At 28.4% G+C, this 18,236-nt stretch overlaps 1 protein-coding gene across 1 annotated transcript; it reads left to right on the top strand.

Annotated features, from left to right (window-relative positions):
* The first annotated feature begins 6,838 nt into the window (after positions 1-6,838).
* On the top strand, positions 6,839-17,501 carry LOC113799594 (uncharacterized). The gene is made up of 3 exons (XM_027350257.2): positions 6,839-8,630; positions 11,590-11,840; positions 17,000-17,501. Exons 1-3 carry the CDS (start codon positions 8,093-8,095, stop codon positions 17,462-17,464), a joined length of 1,254 nt encoding a protein of 417 aa, XP_027206058.1. The 5' UTR covers positions 6,839-8,092; the 3' UTR covers positions 17,465-17,501.
* Positions 17,502-18,236: the final 735 nt, after the last annotated feature.

The following is an 18,236-nucleotide window of genomic DNA, read 5'->3' as shown; positions in this document are numbered from 1 at the left end:
AACAACGTAATATTGCAAAAACAAATGCAAAAAAAAACACAAAAATGTAGAAAATTCATCAACATTTTCATTCGTTTTGGTTTGGTTTGTTTCTATCTAAAAACAAAACAAAAATGGTTTCATGTGTTAATTGTAATAAGAAAAATCATCATCATCATCATCTTCAAATCAGATCAGATTGACTAACCGATATATTCTATTAACTTTATATATGAAAAAATGCTATAAAAGAAAAAGTATAGCCATATAATAATAATAACCATGAAGATGATGATGATGATCATCATCATCATAATCATTATTATATAGACATATCATTCATATGTCGACATTAATTACGATATCCAATTACGATCCATACATCATTATTATTATGATAAATTGGTTTGATTTACTTCACAATTTCATTCATCACAAATTCATAGTCTCTCATTCAAACTATTAGGCTGGTTTTATTTATTATTTTATTTTTTTTACTGAGAAAAAATAAACCAGAAATAAAATAGTGATGAATGGATTGACAAGAATGGCTCATCATCATCATTATGATTGATTCAAAATTCGTGTATAAATTTGTATTTTTTTTACAGCCAAAAAAAATTGATGTACATTATTGGATCATCAAAAATCATTTTGATCTAATATTGATTAACTCACGAAATAAAGCAACAACAAAAAAAATTTGGCTTTTTCAATGATTTTTTTTGCAAATTTAACCACCATAAACTTTTTCAAACAGCACGAAATAACGATGCCTATATAATAGTTTTTTGATGAAATTTTTGGGTTTTTTCTTATCTTCTCCCCCCACAAAAAAAAATTGATTGAACCAAATTTATTATAGGCATACAGACAATCAATTTATTTTTTCATTTATTTTCAACAATTATTTAGTTATGGAATAAACTGTTCAATGATGATGTTGATGATGAACATTGAAGTTTTTTTTCTACGTTTCTTTTTGGACAACCCAAAAAGGATGTATTATTATCTATACAGATAAAACTTGAGCCAATGGTTTTTAAAAGAATGGGGTTTACTTTTCTTAAAGTTATTTTTTTTCATCGAAATCATCGTTTCAACATTGAATAAAATAAAAAACGCAGAAGCCATTAAATGATGAATAAAAAAATGAAAGATGTGGAAATTTTCACATCTTTTTTTTCATTGTTATGACAATGGTTAAAAGATATAGTTGATTCGATGAATATGTATGTACAAAGCCACCGTTATTGTGACAACAACATCAGACTTGAATTTTTTTTGAATAAAGAATAATGATTTAAATTGTGGTTGAAAGAAAAAACACAATTCAAATTCAAAAATCTTGAATTGAATTGAATTGCAAGTGAATCATATGGGAGCCAGTTGTTATCATTGTTATTCATTGTTGTTGATGCCAAAAAAAAAATTTCATTTTCAACTTTACATTTTTTTCCAAATAGGTTGATTTAAATGTCTATTTAGAAAAATAAAATAAAATAAATTGATGGATACACTTTTCCATCAACTTTTGTTGTTGTCGTTGTTGTTCCGATTTCCATTCACTTCCAACTAGATCGATTGGCCAGGTAAAAAAAGGATTTTTTTTCATTTCTTGTTTATTCACAAAAATAAAGTTGCAGTTTTTATTTTTATTTTTGCTTTTCGTGATGATGTTTTTTTTACAGAGATCCGTAAATTGGTGGTATCATCATTATTATGAATATATAAAAAAACTCGTACTTGTTACTACTTGGCCAGGTGTATGAAATTAATTTTTTTTTTTTTGAATTGCAACAAACAACATGGCCAAACATCATCACCGATGAAAATTTTTTTCAACGATAAGGATGTAAAAATAATGAATATAATATAATTTTTATGAAAAGAAAGAATAGATGAATGTTTTTTTTTATTTACCTCATCATCAAATAATAATAATATTATGGAAAAAAATGTTGCGATCATCGTCAATGATGGCAACAACAAAAAAAAAGAAAAGACAAAATTTTCCATCGAAGATAATTCGAAACAATTATTAATCGTAGCTTTTTCATTCTTTTTTTCTTGAATATTTTCTATGTTATCTGTTTAAATGTAAAATACACCTTCATCACATGTCAATGGCACGAAGAATTTTTATATTTCCGTTTCTCTTCATAATCATCAGATATTTTTGTTCACTTACGTTGATGATCAATCATTCAACACGAAACATCGTTTTCACTGTGAATTCTGATGAATTGCGTGCAAAATAATAATGAACGAATAACAGAAATAAAGGTCAATCCAAAATTGAATCATGTTTGGACAATATAAACCAGGCTGACCAGAAATAAAATGAAAATAGACTTTTGACTTTTTTTTTGCTCTTATATTTCTAGGAACAAATTAGGTGCCGACATCATATATGGACCAACCAATCAACCATGTGTTACCTACCTACTACTGTCATACTATGGATCAATAAACACATTAATTGACTTTTGAAAAAAAATTTCATTCATTTTTTTCTTGTTTGCTTTCACACAATCATTATGTTCGATCAATTGATTGATAGCAAATAACAAGAAGGAAAAGAATTCATTCAACTAATTTTATTCTAATCTAACAAACATAGATATACGCACACACACATCATTCATCATTGGAAATAACAGGATCAACATTGATTTCGGACATTCAAAAAGATTTTTTTGTTTTTTTGTTTGATAAAGAATTTCTATCCAATATTGAATGATGACACTAATCAGGTTTTGTTGTTGTCTTTGTCTGTTGTTTCACTTTACACGAAATGGATTTTTTTTTAATTTGACAATCAATCAAAATCATCCATCAAAACACACTTAGGCAATATATGAATCAAAGTGAAACGAAAAATATATGAAAAAACAAAACAAAACAGAAATTAATAAAATCTCTACTAGACACACATACAGATTTGTGTGAAGTCATTTGTTTCTCACTCTTTGTGTGTGTGTGTGTGTGACCCGGCATTTTTTTACGCACAAGACCCTAGCCAACCAACTAAGTTATTGGTTTAATGAAGTCGCGGTCGAATGTAAAGCTCATCAGTGAAAAAACAAAAAAAAATGTTTATGTCAATTGATGGCGATGATTATTGTGATGATGATGATTATGGCTGCGATGATGATGATGATGATGATGGACTCGCTTACCTGGTATATACATACACCTCTGGTTAGTCCTACGTTGATCAGAAGAAAAAAACTTTCTAAAGTTTCAGAAATTTGACCTGCTAATGAATGGATGGTTTTCTTTTTTTAGGTAAAAAAAACTAAGTTGGAAAAAAAGTCTGACAGAAAATGGTCAGACAGTCAGACGACGGCGTCGCCATCATCATCATCATCATTACCATCGTCGTCGTTGTCTTCGTCTTGCTTGGACAACTATGAATGAATTCACTGACTGACTGACAAAACTTAAGGGGCCAAATGAACACACCGATTGTTCGAACGATCAATCGATCGATCGGTCAAAGTTGATGATGGGTAGAGGCGTTCCATTTTGTATTCTGTCTGTCTGTTGTTTTTTTCGTTTTGCGGCCTTTCTATGTCGGTCTGACCTGACCTGTGCAAGGCAACGAAAACAAAAACTGAATAAGAATATATTTTTTTTTTTTTGATCATCAAATAAAGACTTATGCGGTACACATATGTATCAGTTGGTTGGCGCTCCTTTTGACTTTCGACCTCAAGAGCGAAAAAAAATTACCGAATCAAACAAGGACCTCAGGGTCTAGCATGGCATGGTCATTATTGAATGGCGCCACAGATTCTATTAGGAAAAAAAATGAAACACAACCATCACTACATACACACACACACACAGTTAAATACTTGTGTACTAGAATTGTGAATGATCAAGGTAAGATGTCATTATCTTCATCATTGGTAACAATCAACAACGGTAACTTTTTTTTAATTCTTAAAACATTCACTTTCATTTATTTTTGGTAAGCAAAAAATTTTTAATGAAATATTCAACTGATTATTGAATTTTCACTAGATAGGTCAATTTTTTTAATGATGCCGCTTTATCTTTATTTTGGACGTCCATCATCATCATCATCATCACATATAAACAAACACTTAGCGATATATATGGGTACAAAATGTATAGCATTTTTCAAGGTTTCAAGGTTTAAATTTCAAACAAACGTAAAGAAAAAAAATTATTATTTTATCCAAAACCGATTATTATCATCATTATTTATAATCATTATTGTCGTTAGTATGTAATCAATATCTATTATGGTCAATTAACTTTAAATGGACCACTTTTATGTTCAACTTTCTCCTTTTCTCTCATGTGTGTGTGTGTTTATATAAATGTTGTTATATGGTTGTTCTTGAACTAACAAAGCCATTGTTGTTGTTTTTATTGTTTGATGATATATTTGATTGTCTATTTGTTTGTTATAATCAAAACTTGAATATAATGTCATTGTATGTTTACCGTATATACGGGAAAAAGTAAAAGATGAAGAGGAATGAAGAAAAAAAAATACTTACAGCAGCAATGCGCATTTACAGGAAAGAAAAAAAATAAACATACATTGTATATTATCATTATCATCATTCATATATTTATCATCAATTGATGGATATATATCATTACATATCAGATAAATCTATGATGATGATGATGATGATGATGATTATGATTATTATCATCATTATTACTATTATTATGATTATCAATCAACACATTATAAGCATAGGTTTTCACACACACAAACAAACATACTAATCATTATCAATTATGACAATTTGATGCGGTCCCCAGTAGCATCAATTTACATCATTATAATTATTTATTTATTCATAAATTTCATTCATTCAGAAAAAAATCAAACAATCAATTTGTATGTGTAGGTGAAGAAAAAAAATCGATTTTCCAATTAACATTTGTTTGTTGTTGTTTTTGTTTATATTTGAATACAAAAAATATATTGATTTTATGATCGGTAAATTGTTCTTTGATCACTCGATAAATACATTCGCAGTTGATGATCGACAAGTCAGACCAAAAAAAAAAAAAACAAAACAAAAAAAACCATACGGCACACACACATAGTTTTTTTCACCAAAAGAAAGCAATAACTGAAAAAAAATTCAAACCAGTCAATCAGAATTTCTTAATGTTTGACCGCTGATCATAGTGGTTGGTGTTCCAGAAAAAAATTATATTTATATTTAAAACAAAACCGATGAAAAAAACAAGTTCGTTTTTAATTACTCGTTTTAAACGTAGATTGGAAAACAGAATTATAACAAGGACAAAACTTTCACCTGTCTCGGAGACAAACAAAGCTTCAGTAAACGAAATACATTTGAAAGAAAACAACCATACAAGTTTTTAATTAATTTTTATTATCTTTACCGATGTAAAAGAAAAAGCGATAATGAAAACTTTTGTTTGATTTTTAATTCTTTTTCAAGAAAGTTTTTACCAATCGATTCCAAAAAAAAATCATTCAAAAGAATATATGGTAAAAAATGAAAAATTACATTTTTCATGTAAATTGTATCAGGTTGCAAAATTGAAACAAATTTAGGAAGAAAATGCAAATTTTAGGGAAAATTTAAATTTCAAGTAGCAATTGACTGAAAAAAAGCAATCATCTTCATGATCATCATATGAACATTTTGTGTGTTTATAATAAAACAAATAGCAAAAAAAATGTAATCAAATCTGGATCATCATCATCATCATCATCATCTGCAATCAAATTGTCGAATCAAAACAACAAAATTGAAAACAAAACAATTTCGCAAGTGAAAAAAAAAACAAAAAATTTCGCGGCCATTCAAGTGTGTATATGAGTGAAATGTGGAGAAAAAAATTGGAAATATGATCATCATCATCATCATCATCATCATTGAGGACATATAAGGATAATCATCAAACCAATTTTTCATCATCATCATCGGTTGAATATCTTTGATGGTTTGTCTTTACCAACCAAAAAAAAAATTCTGGTTATATCACAGAAAGAAAAAAAAATCAAGCCATCAATCATTTAGATGGTTGACGATGATATGCTGATGATGAGATTTTGAATCACTGTGATTCAATCTCATCATCATCATCATAATCATCAACATGATGATGATCACATCTAGTTACCGTTTTATTCCAATTTTTTTTTACTCAACTGCAACAAGATCGGTTGGCTACGACCGACAAAAAAAAGCCAATTAACAATGCACATACTCCAACAACCAAAATGCTCATCACTCATCTAATTCCAAAAAGAAATTATAATGAAGATTGAAATGAAAAAAAAGAATAATTTTCTTTAAAAAAAATTATCTTCCGAATCCAAAATTATTAAAATTATTTTGATTAGCATTTCATTCAAAACAAAATTCAAATTGAAATAATGTAAAAACCAGTGAATTTGAAATAACTCTTTTGGATTCTTTTTTTTTGCTCCTCTACATTCTTTTTGTTAAACATCGATTCGATTCAATTCAATTCTTTTCGTTTTTTTCAAGTTTAAACTGTTTTTGTGTGTATAGATAATATTTACATTGGTGAATGGTTTTAAACTAACATACACACACGTTTTCATTTGCTGTTTTTTGTTTCTGTGTCGTCATCATCAAATGGGTGGTTTTTTCATGCTCAACAGACCAATAAAGCTGTAGGATATTGTCGATAAAGGTGGAGCTTGGCCAACATACAATATCATTCATACATATTCAAAAAGGACTGAATGAAGAGAGAGTTTTAGCTATTTTCAAGCAAGATTTTCAAGTTTTTTTTGTTGTATTTCGTTGTTTTTCCGAGGATCTCAAATGCTATACAATCAATGTATTCAGTGTATATTTTGATCAATTCGAGTGTGCGTCAATTTTTTTTCTTCTTTAGTTTCAACATCGTTTATTTTGGTATAGAAGATGATGAGAAAAAAATCTCAGATCATTCAAAAAGTTTGCGGCAACAAAATAAAATAAAAATTATAATTCATTTAATGATAGTGTTCGAACGTGTGTGTGTGTGTGTTCCAAATCAATCATAAACAAATGCTGAACCAACAAATCTGTTTTCAATAATTCAAATCAAGATTAAATTGATGAAAATTCATTATCAAGCAAAAAAAAAGACAATATATTTGATTCAAATTCAAATTAACATTGTTATTGTTAACAAACAAATCAAACATAATCATAATGATTAGAACAATAATTGATAAAATCAAACGATTCCGTCAATTTCATCACAATTATCATCATTATGTTGAACGACAATTTTATATAGAAGTTTATCACATGTAATGAATGAATGATGATTATATCTCATCTTCATAATACAGCAAAATAATTTCAAATCGCAATCACTCACACACACACATGATAATTACAACTGTATGTATTCCATATTCTTCAATGGTTTATCATTATTATAATCAATTTGAGTGCGGACTATATAATTTTATTTGATTTTATTTTTGACGGATAAAAATATTGATGATGATAATAATAATTTAATAATATATTCATATTGCAATTGTAAAAAAAAATCTATGATTATCGATATTACTAAATTATTATAAATGAATAAAAACATCTTGTGAAATATTGTGTGAATTAATACATATTATATATGTCATCTCATTGATCATCATTATCATCATCGAAATTGTGTCCACTGTTTTGTGTAATTAAGTGTAATGTGATTCGGTGTTGGTAATGTTGTTCCTATTTTTTATGAATGAATTCTAAATAATTATCATTTAAGTGATCATCATCATTATCATTAAAATCAGTAATTGATTGTTAATTGTATATTTTATTACTATAATTTTAACCACCATCTACAACATATTTTCTTTTTTTCAATGACCACGTGTTTCTTTCGTGTTTATGTTTGATGTTTGTGTGTGTCTTGATTAATAAATTAAACATCATTAGAATTAGCAAGAATCAATATTAAGAATATCGATTCAATCGAAAATTCAGCATCGTTTATAAACAAGCCGTAAAAAGGCAAGAAAAAAGAAAAAATTATTTTATTACAACAAGGAACTGGAACAAATTTCACCACGCTGAACCTAACGGATAATTTTTCCACGTACCCAATGTCGGGTACAGTGGACATCTTGGATCATCAAGATTTAAAGCCATCACAATCGGCTTTCATGGATATACAACAACAGGCGGCAGCGGCTGGTTTATCAGCCATGTCGCAACACCATCATCATCATCATCATCAACATCATCCACATCATCAATCGCCATATTCAACATTTCGTTCAACATATGGTGGATCATCGGTTAATAATCATCAAACACATGATGGTTTTGGCATTGGTGGTGGGGGAGTTGGTTTACAACAGAACCGGACATCCTCATCATTGGCTGGTGCATATCCATTTGCAGCTGCAGCTGCAGCAGTATCGATGAATTCACATTCACCATTACATAATAGTTTTTCACATTCAGCCGCATCTCATCCATATCTTGGTTCACCATATGCATCCGCATCAATACCACCACCACCATCATTACAGCCATCATCAGCAACATCATCAACAACGACAACATCATTAACCTCCTGTATACCATCATCATGTCAACCACATTCGCCACAATCACGAGATTCAAAACATGATTCATGTAAGTCGTATTTCATTCAAAAAAAAAAAACAACATACGAGGAACACATTTAGAATTTGAATTTAGCTTGTTATCCAATTTATTAACTTTGTATCGATTTCTTACTTTTGATCTTTCAACTTCACCACCTGTTGGTGGGAATTTCAATATCTATTTATTTGTTTTGTTTTGTTTTTTTTGTATGATTTCGTTTTAATTTATTGGATTCAATTCATTTGATTGATCTATTGTCTTAAATCATTCATACCAATATAAATTAATGATTATCATCTTCATGCAATTACGAACAACAACAAAATCATTCTTTTTTGGACCAATGTCATGCTTGATATGATAAAATGATATTGTCTGTTTGCTGATTTGCTTTACTAAATTTGACTCCCAGCATTTTTAGCAAATATAAAAAAAAACAAACAATTCAAAATGAAAAGAAAAGAAATTCAAATTCACAAGATATATGAGATAAAAAAACCAATATTTCTTACGAATGTAAAGGGAAAAAGAAAGAGAGAAAAAAAACAAATTCAGCCAAGCAAAAAACAAACGAAATGTGAATTTTTCTATCAGTTTTTTGTTGTTGTTGTTGGACTTGCTTGACTCCATCATCATCATCATCTATGGTGTGTTGTCATTGACGCAAAGTAGCTTCTCTCGTTATTTTAGGTTTGAAAGATATATATGAAATCGACGATTAGGAAGTTGAAAATTTTATCGTCATAAAGGAGTCTATCTATCTATCCATTCATTCATCTTGCAATGGTTTTTATAATATTTATGTCTATCCATTTCAAATACATTTTTCTCAAGCGAATGAGCACACACAAATACACATAAACTCAAAAAAAATAATGTTTAAATATATAAGATAAGGAAATGACAAATACAAACCAAGTTGAATAATCATGTATTTTATTTATTTGGATATTTTTTTCGGAGTGGAAACAAAAGCCTCTTGTTTTCTTTAAAATGTTATATCACAATATGTATTTATAAATGAAAACTGTCGTTTTGTCTTAATAATAATTATGATGATGTCATAAAATATGAACAAAATTTTCAAAAAAAATATCTATTTTTATTCATAAAAAAGAACAAGAACATTTCATCGTATTACGTTTTAATAGCATCATCAAAATATTGTAACAAAATCAAATGTATATATTATGTTATATGTTATGTTGAATGTATGAATATTCGTTTTATTAAATGGAAGCAATATGATTTGGTTGAATTATTTTTGTAAAAGAAAATCTGTCCAAATCTGTGAAATATTATCATTGGTTGAACTGTTTTAAGTTATAAAGCTTATAATATAATTGAAATATGATTGAAACGAATGTAAAGAATAATAGAATTTGAAGAAATTAGAATTATTAGAATCTGGCTTTGGCCAATGATGACGATTTTTTTCTTGAAATTCTTCTGAAAAAAATTATTAACAAAATCATTATCATCAGCAACATTAAAAGTTTTTAACATCAAATCAATACAGAAAATTATAGCAAAAATTGAAAAAATGGCTGAAAAAGAAAGAATGAATGAAAGAAAATTCTGAAATTTGCCATTTGCAATTCGATACGTTGTCGTTGTTGTTGTCGTCATCAAATCATAATAACCATAGCCTAAATCAATGGTGTGTCAAGGTCTCTGTCTGTGTATGTAAAGTGTTTCTATATCGAATTACAGGATAGAAAAAGAATGAAAATAAAAATACAAAATCCACCTATACACATCATATCAATATTCATCCGCCTAGCTGTTCATCATCGTCATTGATCGACCACCAAATGCAGCAAACTAAAAAAAATTAAAAAAAAATCTAAAAAACAATATTATTTTACCATTATATTTGACGTTATGCAAATATATTTTGTTTTTGGCCAAATACAAAGGCAAGGCGTTTCGACGAGACAGTAAAACAAAACAAAACCAATGCTTGTTGTGTTTTCATTGATTTTTGTTTATGTTTTGATGATTTGACCATATCAACTCATCACCATTCAATGTTATTGAATGGTGACTTGATTGTTTTGCTTTTGATGTTCATTGTTTTATCTTTCAAATAAATATTTCCATTGTTTTTTTTCGTTTCTCGGTTGATTATGGTTATAGTTTTTTGTTTTGTTTTTTGCCACTCTATTTTTATGCATGATGATGATGATGATCATCATCATCATCAAAATCTTAAAGTGTCAAAACTTTACCTTTTTCTGTTTTTTGTTGTTTGATGTTGATTTCTTTCACCCGAATTTTGATTGATGCCATCACATTGCATGTTTGATGATGATGATGACCAGCAAGCTACCATAACTCAAATCAATAGCTGTTATTGTTTTCTATTTTTATTTCAAGATGTTAGAATTGGACATCGAATTGGACAGATGGATAGAAATGAAATGAAATTTGAATGAACATTTGGCTTAGTTTACTTTTATTTGCCATCATCATCATTCATCGAAATTCATTTAAAGAGAGAGACATAGAAAAAATGTTCATTGAATAACATCGAAGATTAAATGACAGTTAATTATATGTTTGCTGTTAGATTTCGAATTTTTTCTATCTGTTTTGTTTTGTTTCGTTTCGTTTTATTTTCACTGACATTGGCAAGAATACATACAATTCAGGATTTTGCCAATGATTTTGATGATAAAAGTCTTTTTATTTATTTTATCATTTAAGAAAAAAGATGATGAAAATTCATTCATGTTGGTTTTTTTTTTGGATTTTATGGATGATAGATGTTTGATTAGATCAGAGTGGTTAATACAAAAAAAAATCAAATAGCCAATTCATTGGGAGAGAAAAGTCATTGGACTTGATTGAAAATATTATTCAATATTCATCCATAAATTAATGATTCGATGTTGACATATACATTTATAATCATCATTTGATTCTAGACAAGAAATTAAATTCACAAAATTAATTCATTTTTTCTCTTTTATATTTTATATAGCTAATAATAATAATTCAAAAAATAATAATAATAACAACGGTAGTGGTGGCGGTGGAGGTGGTCTTGATCCTGAACCAACAACCGGTACGACGATACGTGTAAATGGAAAAGGAAAAAAGATGCGAAAACCACGTACAATATATTCAAGTTTACAGTTACAACAGCTGAATAGACGATTTCAAAGGACACAATATCTGGCCTTACCTGAACGTGCTGAATTGGCAGCTTCGTTAGGTTTAACACAAACGCAGGTATGTGTTGAATGCAAAATAAGGAATGCAAACAAAAACCAAAAAATTCCTAAATTCTGAGACAAACAAATATTTTGACTATTATAATGTAAACAAACAAAAAATCTTATTTTTTGATTGACATTCATCAAACAAATATTGATTTACACTTGTCAATAGATGATTCCATTAGGTGGTAAATTGATTTGTACGAGCGAAATAAATTCAACAGCTAACACAAAAAGTGACAGACTTGATATATCATAAATGTGTTTCATTTTACACAAAATGATTGAGTGATTTTTGTTTTTCTTGACACATTTTATTGGTGACACTTTCACTCATTGTTTCGATCCTCATCATCGATTATGATGATGATGACACCAAGTCACAGTAGGGTCTTGTCTGGGTCATCCTGCTGATTTACTGCTGTCTGACAATAATAACGAAAAAAAACTAAATTCATCAAGAGAAAGTATTTTGGAAAAAAGAAGACTACAGAATTGAAAGTCAATGTCATTAGACATTTTATTATTTAGAGCTTAAAAAAATTTTAATCAATTTAGTTGATTCGTGTGAATTTTTCGCTTTCTTTCATTCACATTGATTTATTCAGGAAAAAAAACACAGAAGTCATTTTTTTTTGTTAATTATCACTGTTGTCTATCACCGGAGATTCAAAAGATATTTTCAACAAAAAAAACAACCGAGAAGAAACCATGCAACCGTAAATCGATTTGCATATGTGAACATGGTGTTCTCTCTCTGAAAAAAAAGAACCACGACAACGTCCTCATCATTATAATGATAATCTTCATAGACATTGTTTTTTTTTGTCACACACTAACATATAGAGATTACAAATGACCATTTTGGAAAAAAATATAGACAACAAAAAAAAATTTGGATAAATTCAAGGTGCTACAAAGACTTTGTTAACTACTTACTTAATTCTATCCATCAGATCGGTAGATAGATAGATAGATGATGAGAATTTTTTTGAAAAAATCCTCATTTTTTGAATAGGAAAAAAAATTATAAATGCAAATGTTTGTTTTGTTTTTTTTTGCTTTCGTACTTGATGATGTTAATGGTTTAAATTTGGAAAATTATTTCGCTATAGCCATCATTATTAATTATCATCATCATAGTAATTCTGTTTAATTATCAAATTGATTTATAAGTGAATCAAAAAAAAATCCTATTTTCCATGAACCAAATTTATGCTACTGGAAGGGAAATTACTGATTTATCATTTTTTTCCGCTAAATTTTCCTCGTTACAAAAAAAAACATCACATCAACATACAATATCCATGTGAAACAACAACAGTAAAAAAAAGAAATATTGACAACAAAACTTGACTGATTTTTTCTTTTCCTATAAAAACATATTTTTCCTCAAACATTTATATTTCCTTTTTCATCTGTCTACTGGTATATTTGTGACATAGTTACAAGCATAGTCAAAAAAGAAGGAACTTCAAATACACTTGATAAAAAATTCAAAACTATTTTGCAAAGAAAAAAACAACAAGAAACATAATGAATAATTATAACCAGTAATTATAATTTGCAAAAGTTTTCTTGTTGTTTTTTTTTGTTGGTTGTTGGCTTCTGGAAACTATCGAAACATTGTTGGATTCGAATTTTTTCATTTTCATTTCGATTCGATTCTATTATTTCAGAATACATGAATGAAATCAATAATGATTGAAACAATTTGAATGACAATGACGATCAATTCGGAAAAAAAATAAAACAAAAACAAAATCAGACATGCAAAAAAACATGACAACTGAATAATATACAAAATTTTGTCAGCCTAGAAAATATTTGTAGACAACAATCAATCGGTTCCAGATGTAAATTCCCATAGCAAAATGGTAATACAAAAAAAAAGGTATTATCAACGTCATTATTATCATCATTATCGTGTACAAAATATTTGCTTCTGTTGTTGATCGTTTGATCTTGTTGTTGTTGTTGTTGTTGTTCAAGATTCTTTGCATATTTTGTTCGTCACACACTTGATCAATTCTATTATTATTATTATTTCTGGATAGAATATTGCGTGCAATTTCAGGTCACTTTCGAAATGCAAATTCTTTTTTTGCATTTCTTTATCAACTGGGAGAATTTGTTATTTCGTTTCGTTCGTAAAAGAAAGTTTTTTTTTGAGGGAATATTCTATTCGTCACGCGTAAAGAAAATCTATTTTTTCTTTTTTGTATTCATCGATGATGATGATGATGATGATAATGATCATCAGGCAAGAAGGAAAAAACTTTTCCCATTGATCTAATGATCATCACATGACATACCTTTAAACTCCTGATTTCCTCAGCATTAAACATCATCATCATCATCATCAAATATAATCCTAAATCAATAAATCTTTGATCTAGTTTTTTTTCACACAAAGAAAAAAACAACAACAACAAATTATTATTCAACAAAAATATATTTTTCAATATTTTGCATAAATTAAAATTTCTTTTAAAAAATGGAAAATAAAAAAAATCTAGTTGTAGGTGTTTCATTTATATTATGTCCCCCAGCATTATCATTCTGTGGGGCATTAACAACAACAACAACAACAGAAAGTTTTACACTCATTAGGACGATCATTAGTCATTTCGCTTTCACTATTTAGAATTTAGAGATTTTCAAATAAGAGAATATGATAAAATGTGATCATCATCATCATCATCGAATGAAAATCGAAACAAAATTTTTTTTTGTTTATCATCGATTTAATAAATAAAAATGATGCTGTTGTTGTTTTTCATCATGTACATCGATTTTGCTTTATATGTTTATAACAAACAACATACTATCCAAATTCAAAGAAAGAAAGAAAGAGAGAGAGAATCATTTATTTTCGACCTCGAATTAAGGTGTGGGTTTTCATCTACAATGTATGTATGGATGCAAACTATCCAACCAAACCAAAAACCAAAACCAAAAAAAAAGACAACAACAAACATTATTAAAACTATGATGGTATGGGTAGTTGAGAAATATATTACACACACACATGTGTATCCATTGCTCTCATCATCATCATTGATGCGTTGAATTTCTTGCATCAGCCATCGGCAATGCTTGATGTTGATGATCATCAGCATCATTTTTTTATTATTATTCATCAGAGAGGGAAAAAATTCTTTTTATATCATTTTTAGATGAGACTGTTGATCTTATAACAAAAAATGTTTCATTCCAAAACAAAAACTATTTTAAACATTGGCAATAGAGGTGCTGATGATAATAATGATTGGATCGCCAATCATCAACAATTCTTCACCATAGTCGAAGCCAGTCAGCCACCAGTTTACCTTGGCCATTTCAATATTTGTTATTTGAATGTTAATGTTTTCAGCCAGCCAAAAAAAACAACAACAACACTCACACAAACAACATAGACCATTGTTTTCAAATGAACATTTTATTTGTTTGTTTGGAAACTGAAAAAAATGAAAATCGAAGAATTTCTACAGGCGAAAAAAGCCACATCGTTTTGAGATTGGAGAAAGTGTGCGAGAAGAAAGAAATATTTGTTTAAAATTTTGAAGTTTTGTTCCAAAGTTGTTGTTGTTGTTGTGTTTCTGCTCTAAGCATCATCGCATCTTTGATGAAAAAGTTTTTTTTTGTTAGGATGAGGATGGTTGATCCATTGTTTTCCGAATAACACAATCTGAATGATTGAAATGAACTTTTTATTTTTCATTCTAAAACTACAATGAATTTTACTTTCGTTTTTTATTTTCTCTATTTTATTTAAAATTTAATTTAACCCATTGTGTATTCATTATCGAAATGAATTGCTTTTTATTTCAAACACAAATAAGACCGACAAACAAAACGAAAAAAGAATACTATTTGATGATGACCATGTAGACATTGAAGAAAAACAAAAAACTCTAAAATTAAACCAATAGAAAAGTAAATGACAGACAAAATAGAATTTTTCATTCATAAAGCTCACAGTATGAGATAATTATTCCGAAATAAAACAAAGCAAAATGTTTGAACCACAAAATCTAAAAGAGTTTGAAAAGTATGTTTATGTTTGTGTGTATATTCTTTCTTAATGAATAAAGCCGACAAAGATTCATTATCATCATCATTTTAATGAATTGATTGATGAATTAGGTTTTACTTTTGGTTGGAAAGACCTCACTTAATGAATGTATTATTTGTTTGTGATAATTTTGGTTTATCAGGAAAAAATTTTGTCTTAAGTTTACATTTGGAAATTTTATTCACTGCATAACACATTTATTTTTTTTCCATTGTGTGATCAATAACCTGGGTGTTCCAATGAGAAAAAAATTTACTTCCTCATCACTCATAATTCATCAATTGTCTTTATATCTATCAATCAGTTAATTAATCAAAATATCTTTGATTTTTTTCCATGATGAAATGTGAATCAATAAATGAATGAATGAATACATTGAGCACGCAATCATTTTCACTTCACACAAGATGTTTGTGGCTTGTTTTTTCTTCCCCTTCTTTTTTCATTTATTATGAAAACAAAATAAAATTTTATGCAAATAAAATTTTTGAAATAAAAGAATCAAAATCATATAAAGTGTATAGACAAATACAATAAACAACAACAACAACAACAAAACACGCGAAACAAGAGTTTGGGTTTTTTTCTTTTCTCTCACTTGATGTTCATTCATTCATTCATTTATTTTATTTTGTTTGTTTGTTTGTTTGTTTGCTTTGATGATGGGAAATGATTTTGACTATTCATACATACATTGGTGGATACGGATCACTTGGCACATTTGCCGATTTGGCAATGTCCAAAAAGAATACCTTCAGATTGGAAAACAAAACAAAACAAAAACAAAAGGGGAAACAAAATCAGTTCACATAAAGTCAGTCAGTCTTATTTTTCTTCAAAAATGATTTTTTCCTCCTCTTCCCTTTTCTAGTTATTCAATCAGTATGTCAGTCAGTCAGTCATTCAGTTTGATATTCCTGTTTAAAATCCGGTCACAATCATTGTTTTTTTTTGTCATATGAATGAAAACAGGTAGACATTCATCAGATACAAATATTCAGATTTATATATGATAAACCTTTCAATAATGATTATAATGATGATACAATTTATTGATTAACTTTTCTTTTTTATTTTTTTGTTGATTTTTTCAGGTGAAAATATGGTTCCAAAATCGTCGTAGTAAATATAAGAAAATGCTCAAATCATCACAGCCAGGTGTCGGTGGTGTTCCTCCACCCACAACAACAAATGGTTCAGCAGGTTCCGGTTCAAGTCTAGGTCATCCACCTCAAGCAACCACACCACAAACACCACCAGAAACTCCTGATTCAAATTCACCATCAAGTGTTGGTCCACCACAATCAATGTTATCGACGCCCGGTGGTGGTCCATCTCAACAATCACAACAACCCGGTAACGGACCCGGATCATTAGGATCGACAAATTTATCATCATCATTATCGAGTACAATTAGTCCACCATCGGCAATGAGTCCACCGATTACCTCATGGGATATGAATCCAGCCAAAACATCAATGGCAAATAGTTATATACCACAATATTCTTGGTATCATCATGGACATGATCAATCAATTAATCAACAATTATTAACGTAATATTAGAAATTGTTGATGATCAATGCAAAAAAAACAAGAAGAAAATATCAACAATTTAAAAACAAAACTAACAAATATGGAATTCAATCAATAATTAGGATTCAAAAAAGAAACATAACATTAAAATATATATAATTGTCATATTCATTGCAAACACATATGTTTCCATTTCTCGAAAAAAACAAACACACACACACATCCATTTGTATAGCAAGTTTGATTCTCATCATCATCATTATTATTTTCATTTTTAATCATTATTAATCATATCATATAAATCATCAATTGATTACAAATATTCCGAATCTATTCGGATTTCTTTTTTCTCGAAGAAATTCCGGAAATACATCACCATCATCATTATAATTTCTTTCTTTGCTTAATTCAATCATTCCATTTTTTTTCTCTCCGCTGTACGATAATTATCATTTTCATTATTGATTAATTGATTTGATTTGATTTAATTTCAAATATGCATATATCAGAGCTCTTATTTGATCGTTTTTCTATATATATAAAATATATATGGGTAAACGGTTTAAGGGCCACAGAAAATAAATAGGTTTTTTTCAAATTTTTTTTTCTTTTGCTTCATTTCTTTTCATTTATTTTATTTACGCAATGTTTGATGTGTTTTCTTTTTTTTGTATTTGCTGAAAAATTGTATTTAAAAAGAAATAAGTAAAAATATTGACAAAATCTATGAAGAAATTCATGATTTTTTCTCTTACTACAGTTCCAGATTCAAAAGAATCGATTGATTGATTGATTG

This window comes from Dermatophagoides pteronyssinus, unplaced genomic scaffold, assembly GCF_027571235.1.
Source record: "Dermatophagoides pteronyssinus isolate colony J.1.1.1.1 unplaced genomic scaffold, Derpt_VIB-CSIC_2022.12 sq0007, whole genome shotgun sequence".
Classification (NCBI taxonomy): domain Eukaryota; kingdom Metazoa; phylum Arthropoda; class Arachnida; order Sarcoptiformes; family Pyroglyphidae; genus Dermatophagoides; species Dermatophagoides pteronyssinus.
Note: the sequence above shows the minus strand (reverse complement) of the source record. Positions and strands in the feature narration are given on the sequence as shown.